We start from the raw sequence: 9,860 nt of genomic DNA on the forward strand, positions 1-9,860 counted from the left end.
TCAATCCATTTCTGGTTGCTGCACTAAGTATTTCACCCAAGCATTTCATTGTATTGCTTTTATCATGCTGAACTGTTAACGTGGCAAACACCCCGAGCCCCTGCAAGAGCTGGGCTTGGAACTAAGAATGTGAGCAGCGCAGACAAAGGCACCTCCGGCTGCAACTCTAGCATCCCATCTCCCCATCAGTGGCAAGGCAGAAACTTCCAGGAAGCCATTCTAGGACATGAGGGTAAACCTATCCATCATAATTCTCTAACCTCCTATTAAGGCAGGGCTGGGAAATCTGTGGCCACCTGTTTGCTATGGGACTCCCAACTCCCATCCATCTTAAGGCAGTATGGCCAATGATCAGGGATTCTGGAAGCTGTATTTCAACATCTGGAGGACCACAAGTTCTCCTGCTTTAAAAATGAGGCTGTTGGCTGACACAGAGGCTTTCAGTGCTATGAAATCCCCTCGCATGGTAGAAGTGCACTCACCCTCCCAGGCTTTCTGATGGATATCCTTGGCTTCTTTTTCAGGTTTCTCAGCAGCTTCTTTTAGCGACCTCAGAGTCTCCACTTGCTCCTCCACAGACTTCTTGCTCTCCTGTAGCTCAGTGAGCTTTATCTATAAGTGTTTGGGGGGTGGGGAGGAGAGAGAAGAGGTCGTCTCAACAGTCCAAGCCCAAGGTGTGTACAGAATCTCTATAACTTGGCTCCCCACCCACTAGAGGTCACTTCTAATGCCTACCTGAAAAGAGCCATAGCTTGGCTTCTTCAAGTGACTCCAAAATGCTCCTGTGACAGGAACGATGCCCAGGCTCATGAGCACTGGTGGCAATGGGCACTCTTCCCCTGTATTGTCAACACAGTTTCCACTTCCTAGGCCAGCATCCTCACCTGTTTTTCTTCCTTCCTCTTACTTGCTTCCTTCATCAGGGCCTGCTTGATTTCGAAGCCTTCTCTGGCCACTTCAGCCATCTGCTTTAGTGCCTCCCGCTCCTTTCGGCCCATTTCTCTGCACAGGGAAAGGAAAGAGACAGCTGGAGCTGAGCCCCAAAGACACCTTCCACCCTCAGCACCAACCAGTGCAGAAGGAGAGACCCTATTCTAGAAGGGGTGGGGAGCAAGCTTTTTTCAGGCACAGAGTATATGGTAGGAAATGACAGCACAGCAGCAAGCTACAACCCAAGCAATGTCAATGATGACCAACTTAGGCTGCGCAGCCAGAGGCAGTGCTGACATTAAGACACACAATGCAAGTCCTCTTATTCTGAATGACTCCATATTCATAAAAATTTGCAGAATTATGTGACAGCAGGACAAGAGCTATGGGTAGCCTGACAAATATGACTACTCTGCCCCATTTATTTTGTGAATTTATTACAGTTTAATAATAATAATAATAATAATAATAATAATAATAATAATAATAGTCTTCAAATACATTTTCAGGGCAGCTTAGAGTAAAAGGTTAAGAAAAAACCCTAAACTAACTAATAAATCAAAATAAACTAAAATGGCATTAAAATAATCATTGGAAAATACTGCATCAAAGTATTTTAGAATTATCTACCCCTGCAAACCCATACAGCTACTGCCCCTTTTTTTCTTTCAAGATGTTTGTAAATATCATGAAAGAAAAAAAGGGGCAGTAGCTGTATGGGTTTGCAGGGGTAGAGATAATACAATACAATACAGAATGTAGGACCGCATTATGCTTAGCCAGCACCAATGACAAACACGTGAAAAGAAGTTATCAGGGGAATGAAGAATTGTTACCTCCCTCTCTGTCTTTAAGAGTGAAAACTTGCATTGCACAAAAATATTAAGTTTCTGGTGCTTCCATGCATTTGTTTTATTTGTTTTATTTTTTGGAGTTTGGTTTTAGCTGGCATCATTATTTTGCAGCTGCATATTTTTCTTGCGATCATGTTTGAAATGTTCTGTTGTGAGCTGTATTGGACCCAAATATGGCACCGACAGGCCAGGAACATACTTAAAAAACCAAACACCTACAACCTACAGCACAGCAATTTGCTGTAGGCGCCGAAAAGCTGAGACGTTCTATTATGCAAGATAATACAGCGAACTATCATGAAAATTTGCCTTTTAAAATGTCTCCGATTGATTAAAACTGAGTTGGTGTTCTGTTTTTAATACTGAGATTTATTATTGTAGGGTCCCGCAATTAAACAACAGAACTGTTAAGTGGATATATATTTTTTAAGATGGGGAGGATCCAAGTTTCCCAGAGGTTGTGCAAAATTATTTTGGGAGCTGCTGCTGCCTGGGATCAAGTGTACATTTATCCTCTTTCCTTCCCCAAACTAGCCCAAACCCAGTCTGGAGCTGCCTTTGAATCAGCAGTCCGAGGAGAGGAAAAGCTTCCTGAATGATATAGGCCATGCCTTACTTGCAGGTGTTTTCACACACGATGCCGCTGTTGTACTCATCTGTTGCATCACAGCAGTCTAAAGGCAAACAACAAGGAGAGCCATTAACATTCACTCACTTGGGCTTGGCTGCCCACAGCCCAAAGTCTCCCACCCACATGAGCTAGCAAAGCTTACCACAAATTCCATCATTGACACGGGAGGAGGGGATGTACTGAGGTCGGTAGCCAGCATTGGAGCAGTGGAAACGGCCACTAGGGCATGCAGCAGTTCCTGGGCAGAGAGATAAGATACTAGTGGATTCCTTAACAAATTGGATGCTTACAGCTATCTAAAAGACCCAATGTTACCCTTCCCTCCCGCAAATTCTGTGATTTAGGGATAAACTGGCCATGTTGCATTTGCCCATGCTATGAAGTTAGTCACTATGACCACTTTGTCTTGTTTTACCATTATGAAGAGTTGGATGTAGGATCTTGCAACAAGAGAAAGATAATCCAAAGGTCACTTTCAGTCACACACAAACATACTATTCACATCCAATCTTCCCCATGCTTCAGCTTCTCCTATTAATTCTAAAAAAAATTGCAGCAAACCTATGTAACATATTCAGACATAACATCTGGTCCAAAAAGCCTTACTCAAAGTGGCATTAGGACATATCATTTTCACTCTTGACTAATGTTGAACATCCAAGTTTTCTGCACCAATTTAATATATCAATTTCATCTCCCCTGCTCCCAATTTTCAATGCAGATTCTTGCCAAAGTGGCAAGCAGGATGACAATATAGATCCAGCTCTGTCTCATGCACCACTAGCAACTTTGCACCTCAGCTGGACCAGGACCTGCCTATCATCTAGGCATTGCTGATAACTCAGTTGGCAGAGCGCGAAACTCCTAATCATAGGGCCATGGGCTAAAGTCCCACACTGAGCAAATGATTCCTGCATTGCTGGGGGTTGGAGTAGACGACCATTGTGGTCCCTTCCAACTCTCCTATTCTGTGATTCTACAAGTGGTATTGCTGTAAGGCAAAAGAACAACAACTCCTCCAAAGTCCAAATGCAGATTCCAGAGCTCCCATGGGCATGTGCCTGCCCCTCTATTGTGTGAGGAACATCTAATCCAGTGGTACCCAAACTTTTTTCAAGGAGGGCCAGATTTGATGAAGTGAAGGCCCGTGAGGGCCAACCAAAGTTGTTGCACTTTTTTTAGGATTGAAATTGTTGAGCTTTTTTTTCTTTTTTTTTAGGGTTGAAGTTGTTGAGGCTTTTTTTGAGGATTTTACCCCATAAACTGCCGAAGGAGGAGGAGCTGAACGGATTATTTGTATCTGTCTTCAGAGCAGGAGACTCGCGAGTAACATAAAAGTAACAAGGAGAGATGTGAGCCGGGAAGGGCGACGGAAGGGCCCGGCCGGGTGGCGACTCACCTCGCAGGCGGTGCGCCATCCCTTTGGCCCAGGTGAGGCGGCGGCGGCTGCTTGGCGACCTCCTCGCCCGTCTCTTCGTGAGGGAAACGCGGCGTCGGGGCGTCCGGCGGAGCAAGGCCGCTGGCCTTCGCCTTCCCCCTTTTCGCCGCGCCGCCTGCGCCCCTGCTGCCTCCAGCTATCGGCGGGTCCTCCCGGGCATTGGGCTCTGAGGGCGAAGGCGCCCCTCCTCGGCCCCACTCCACCACGCCCATCTGCAGCACGGGCCCTGCCGCCACGCTCCCTCCAGCCGCCCTGGCCGCTTTGCCCGCCTCCTCCTCGGGCTCGAAGCCCGGGTTGTCCCGGCTCCAGGCCTGCCTCGAGCAAGACGAGAGCGGCGGTGACGGCGAGCAAGACGAAGGAGGAGGAGAAGAAGCGCCAACAATGACTCCGCCGCCTGGCGGGTCCCGCAGCCGCCCCACCTCCAGATGCTCCAGGCCGCCGGGAGGGCAAAGTCCCGCCATGGCCCCCCGACGCTGGACGAAGGCCGCCGCCTCCGCCTCAGAAATTTTCTCTCAAGCCGGCCGAGTAACGGCGCAGGAAGGGAGCGCCTTCACTTTCTCCACCGCTCGCCTTCCAGCCCCCCATCCCCGCCCACAGCATGCCGCCTCGCAGGGGGAAGCGGGCAGGCCGGGCTGCGTGTGTCTTTTGGCCGGGAAGCTGCGGGGAGGGGAAGAGCGGCGCTCCCCACACAGCCAGGAGCTCCTGTTGCTCCTTCCGAATCTAATAGGGTTTTGTTTTGTTTGTTCTCTCTTTTTGCAGCTTCAACTGCCGACACAACTGTCCTAGGCTTCGATTAGGATGGTAGACTTTATTAGCGGGAATAAAAGGTGAAGGCTGGCGGCCGGCGGCGGCTACACGGACCACATGATGAGGTCTGGCGGGCCGGATTCGGCCCGCGGGCCTTGTGTTTGACACCCTTGATCTAATCTGTCCTGATGTCTGATCTAAAACCTCCCACCCAGCTATGACTTGTGCTGTCTCTCTCTTCAGCTAATATGTTTGCTTTTAATCCAGGCAAACCATATTCTGCTTTTGCAACTTTGTGCATTTCATGCCTTGTACATTTTCACACATTCAGGGAATAGGAAACCCCATGAAGTACAATATTAGCAAGTATCTAATTACAGCAGCAATAAGCAGCATGTTTCATTGGTGGAGGCAAGGTGTGTGAGTGGGGCTTACCTGGCTCATCTGATCCATCTTTGCAGTCACAGTAATCATCATTGACTCTATCAAAGGCTATTGTTGCTGAGCCATCTAGACAAGTAAATGGCTTCGACTCATCATAGAAGTGATGGCCTGAGAAGGACAGCAAGAGACACTTGGTTCCGAGAACAAAAATTGCAGAATGCAATTACACCAATCCAGAAAGGCATTCAAGGCACAAGCCAAACAACACAAATTTGGGGTGATGGGACAAAAACAAAACACCAATAGCAATATCATGGAATAGTCTTCCAACATCCCCAGTCACGTATACAATACCAAATCCTTAAACACACTCGCTCTCTCTAAATCATCCATGGATAACCATAGTGATGTGGTGGAGAGGGGAAGATTGACATTTGAACTGAGGGAAACTGCAACAGGAAACGGAAGGGGAAGGACAGCTGTGCACCAAAATAGGATGAGTTTGCTTTTTAGAGAGCTTCAAGGAACTGTTTATTCAAAGCCACTGAAATAATATTTAGCTGTGAACAGTAGTTTCTTCTTCAACCTTGTCACTGTTCCACTCAAAGGAGGCTGTATTTAGTGCTAGGAAGATCTGCAATCATTTGAGGCTCAGGAGCCATTCAGGAAACATGACTGACCTTTCACAAACCAACACTAAAACACCATCTTCTCCCCAAAGCCACTCAATGATTTGACACATTCTGGCAATCCATCTCCTAGAAAATGCAACCAGTAGTGTAGTGCTACCTACTTTGCCCTTCAATCAGGGCACCTGCTAATAAGATGAATTCACCTCATAGTTAAACTAGTCCAGAAAAGCTACACATTCAGATGTACAGTCTCTTTTCCACCACATGAGGAAGAAAGAGCACAAGGGAGGCTTAATTCACTTTAATGTTTCGTGTAATGAAAGTCTCAGCATTTTATGCAAAACAGTTCCAGTGGGGGGGGGGGGAAGAACAGTGGAATCTGAAGAACGAGAATGTGATTACAAACCTCAAGACCAAGTCACTGGGGCCACTGCCACTGACTTTCAAAAGAATTAAGACTCCTCAAAGAATTATGAGAATTAGGAAATGCTTCCAAGTTTAACAATTTTTCCAGAAAGGAGTCATGAAGAAGACAACCCTTCTCTACAGGAAGTAACTGTGTAAATGTGTGCATAGTTGCAAATGTCAGGGCTCTAGCACCAAATGAAGTGTAGAACTAAGAGCAGGAAGCAATGGTAGCCCTTGGAGTCTTCCCTCATTCCTCCATTTTTCAACCAGGAAGAAACAAACAGTGAATATACCAAATGCAGGGTTTTGCTAAGAAATGAAAGTGGATGCACAAATTTATAATACAGACATATTGTTTCCATTCTCCACATCAACAGAAGGAGTTGCTTGCTGGTGGAACAATGCTTGGCATTTTTATCTGCTGGGAACTCACTTGTTAAGGAGACGCCCCGTGGGCGCTTCACCTCCACAGGAGATGCTAAGCCCAAAAGCAAGAACAACAACAGGGTAAGCAGCAGCATGATCCAAAGGCAAAAAGCAGCAGCGGCTCCTGAAGGAAAGGGAAAAACAGAGGACTGTTGCTACAGAAGTTTCCATGCTAACAGAAATAGGTGAAGGGCCAAAGATGCAGAATTCTGTCCCCTCCACTCGCAACCCAAAACACAATTCCCTTCACATCTCAAGAACATAATTTGAATTCATATATTTTATTTGACCCAAGTATGCTCTACAATTTAGAAAATATTCCAGTTTCAAAAAGAAATTAAAACACACTTTTATCATCTTTCTCATGGCTCAAAACTCAGGAGGCTGATATCAAGGCATCTTTTAAGCACAGTGGTACCTTGGGTTACATACACTTCAGGTTACATACGCTTCAGGTTACACACTCCGCTAACCCAGAAATAGTGCTTCAGGATAAGAACAGAAATCGGGCTTCGGCAGCGCAGCAGCAGCAGGAGGCCCCATTAGCTAAAGTGGTGCTTCAGGTTAAGAACAGTTTCAGGTTAAGAATGGACCTCCGGAACGAATTAAGTACTTAACCCAAGGTACCACTGTACCTTTAAAGCTGATGCTGTAGTGAATTCTTTTCAACTTCACACAAGATGGGTGCATAAAACATTTTGAACACCTTACTAGAAATTGTCGTTATTTTTCCATCACTGATGTTTAAAAACTACTCCAGTTGCTTTTATTTTGGTGCACCCCCCCCCAATCCAAAAAAAGCTTCCCATTTTCCAAAAGGGCCACACCCTAAGGACCTGGGTCACTGAGGATTGTCAAAACATGAAACAGGATTCTGGGTGGGAATCAACAGGCACCTACTAACTCTGACTCTCCACAAACATGAGAGCATTTGTTAGTTGCCATGGGTGGGCTAATAACCCCATGGGGGAATTGTTTGGGTTTGTTACTATGTTATGTCTTTTTATAGAAATTTAAGAAATAAAGTAAATAAAGGCTTCTCTTTAGAATAGGCCACCTGCTCTGGCCATAACATATACAACTACCTGCAGTGGAAGTCTACACCGTCACTGCCTGTTATTATCTATGCTACAGCCAGCACATAGCACCATCTGTAGGGAAGCCTCAGATGGCATCTCTATGGTAACTACATGCTCCGGTCTTCAGAGAATATCATTGTCCAATCAGTTGCTATATCTGGGCTTGAGAAAAGAATTGGGTTGGGATCTGAATAAAGAAACAGCAGCACTTTATCCCAGTGCTTTGGAAGCGCTGTTCTCTCGTTTGCCAAATCACAGCACAAATGAGTAATTTGCCTCCTATCCTGCCTTGGTCTTTCTCTGTGCCTGTCAAAGGACTTGAGGGAATCTTCTTATTCTTCCTACTAGTGGTTTGAGTGAGGCAGTATGAGTCCCCCATGCTCCTTCTGCCTTTAACGCCCAGCTGCAATGAACAAGGTATATATGGGCCAACATTTTGACCAGCACGTTACCAACGTCCATTTTTAAAAGGTGAAACTCCATTTTGGGAACCAGGTAGCAAAGCTTTTAATTCTATTGAACGTGTGCAATTCTTTATCAAAGCATACCTCTTTCCACCTACCTAAGAACTGGCCAATTTTATAGCCTGAAATTCTACACTCAAAGCGAATTTCCCAATTTCTGTCCAAGATAATCTCAGAGAGGTATAAATTAGAAAATCTGCTCTGCCTGAACAAACTAGCATTCCAGTATTTGGAGTGCTAAATTCAAACCAACCTTCATTAGAATGAAAAATGGAAACTCTACCTAATATAAAACTGCCCTTGTCCATTTTCCTAAAGTCCTGCTCAGGACCACAATACATCAAGGACCGACCGCCTCTCTCCATGTGAATCACCCCAGACTCTGCAATCACCATCTGAGGCACTTCGTCATCTTGTCCCTCCTTTGAAAGGTCTGGAAGGTGGCAACCAAAGACTGTGGCTGGCTGTGGAATGCTCCCCACCCAGGGTGTCTCACCTGGTGCCTTCACCAAATATATTTAGCCACCAGGAACAAACTTTTCTCTTCAATCAAGCCTTGGGCTGTTTCACAATCTTCCAAATGTGGTTATGTGCGGGGAGGGGATGTCATTGGTTTGTTTTACAGTGGTACCTCAGGTTAAGAACTTAATTCGTTCTGGAGGTCCGTTCTTAACCTGAAACTGTTCTTAACCTGAAGCACCACTTTAGCTAATGGGGCCTCCCTCTGCCAACGCACAATTTCTGTTCTCATCCTGAAGCAAAGTTCTTAACCCGAGGTACTATTTCTGGGTTAGTGGAGTCTGTAACCTGAAGCGTATGTAACCTGAAGCATATGTAACCCGAGGTACCACTGTATTATGCATTTTATGTTCACACTGAACCTGCGATCTCAGAACAAAGGGCGACATATAAATCTAATAAATAATAACAATACAGTGGTACCTCGGGTTATGCACTTAATTCGTTCGGGAGGTCCGTTCTTAACTTGAAGCTGTTCTTAACCTGAAGCACCACTAGCAAATGGGGCCTGCTGCCGCCAGAGCACGATTTCTGCTCTCATCCTGAAGCAAAGTTCTTAACCTGAGATACTATTTCTGGGTTAGCGGAGTCTGTAACCTGAAGCGTACGTAACCCGAGGTACCACTGTAATACAACAAGGAGGTGTCTTCACTGGAAACCATCTATGGCCTTTTAAATTGGGGTGGGGTTTTTTGTTTGTTTGTTTGTTTCCGTTTGTTACCATGCTGAATATTTTTGAGTTTTCCTATTGCAAAGCGCCCTGTGGTCTTTGGATGAAGGGCGACTGCCGACATTTAATTCGAAATGATAATCAATGTTGAAAAAAACACAGAACCACGACAAAAACAGCACGGAATCCCGCACCCCCATTTTAAAGCAGGTAGGGTTCTGCAACGTGGCGAAGCCCAAGGCAGGACCAGCCCCGCTGCCACAGGCAGGTGCAGCGCGACCTCCCCGCCCCCCCCCCTCCCCGCGCAGCGGAACTCGCCTTTCCCCGGCTCTTCCTCCAGCGCCCCTCAAGAGCAGCCTCCGGGCTCTCCCTCCAGGAACCCGCACCCCCCTCACAAGCCCAACAGCCTCCCTCACCGACGGGGCGCGGGAATCCTCGCGGAAAACGGGTCCCAAGTCCAACCGTCCGAGGAAGCGGAAGGGGATGACGGGAACATCCGCTTCGAAGTGCGCGCGACCGCGTGTGTGGGCGTGTATGTCGGAAGCCCTTGTCCTTTTCCCTCAGGCGCTTTCTCGAGGGCTTCTCCTTCCTTTAGGCGCCCATGGCGAGAGTGGCGGAAGTGCGCTTTGCTTGTTCCGTCCTCCAACGGCGCTGCTTCATGGGTTTAATGACCTGGTT

The 9,860-nt window shown here is 46.6% G+C and overlaps 1 protein-coding gene across 3 annotated transcripts in view; it reads right to left on the reverse strand.

The window, feature by feature from the left end:
* Positions 1-9,730, reverse strand: part of PRKCSH (PRKCSH beta subunit of glucosidase II) — a 32,392-nt gene extending 22,662 nt beyond the window's left edge. The window contains exons 1-7 of one of the 3 annotated variants that reach the window (XM_081894366.1): positions 9,599-9,730; positions 6,458-6,574; positions 5,036-5,152; positions 2,558-2,653; positions 2,401-2,458; positions 885-1,002; positions 483-612 (exon numbers count right to left, since the gene is read on the reverse strand). In XM_081894366.1, coding sequence (XP_081750492.1) covers positions 483-612; positions 885-1,002; positions 2,401-2,458; positions 2,558-2,653; positions 5,036-5,152; positions 6,458-6,545 — 607 coding nt within the window. In that variant the 5' untranslated portion in view covers positions 6,546-6,574; positions 9,599-9,730. The remainder of the gene's footprint in view (positions 1-482; positions 613-884; positions 1,003-2,400; positions 2,459-2,557; positions 2,654-5,035; positions 5,153-6,457; positions 6,575-9,598) is intronic. The other 2 variants (XM_081894365.1, XM_081894364.1) reach the window with 2 other exon arrangements.
* Positions 9,731-9,860: the final 130 nt, after the last annotated feature.

Source organism: Podarcis melisellensis, assembly GCF_964234715.1.
Source record: "Podarcis melisellensis genome assembly, chromosome: 17".
Classification (NCBI taxonomy): domain Eukaryota; kingdom Metazoa; phylum Chordata; class Lepidosauria; order Squamata; family Lacertidae; genus Podarcis; species Podarcis melisellensis.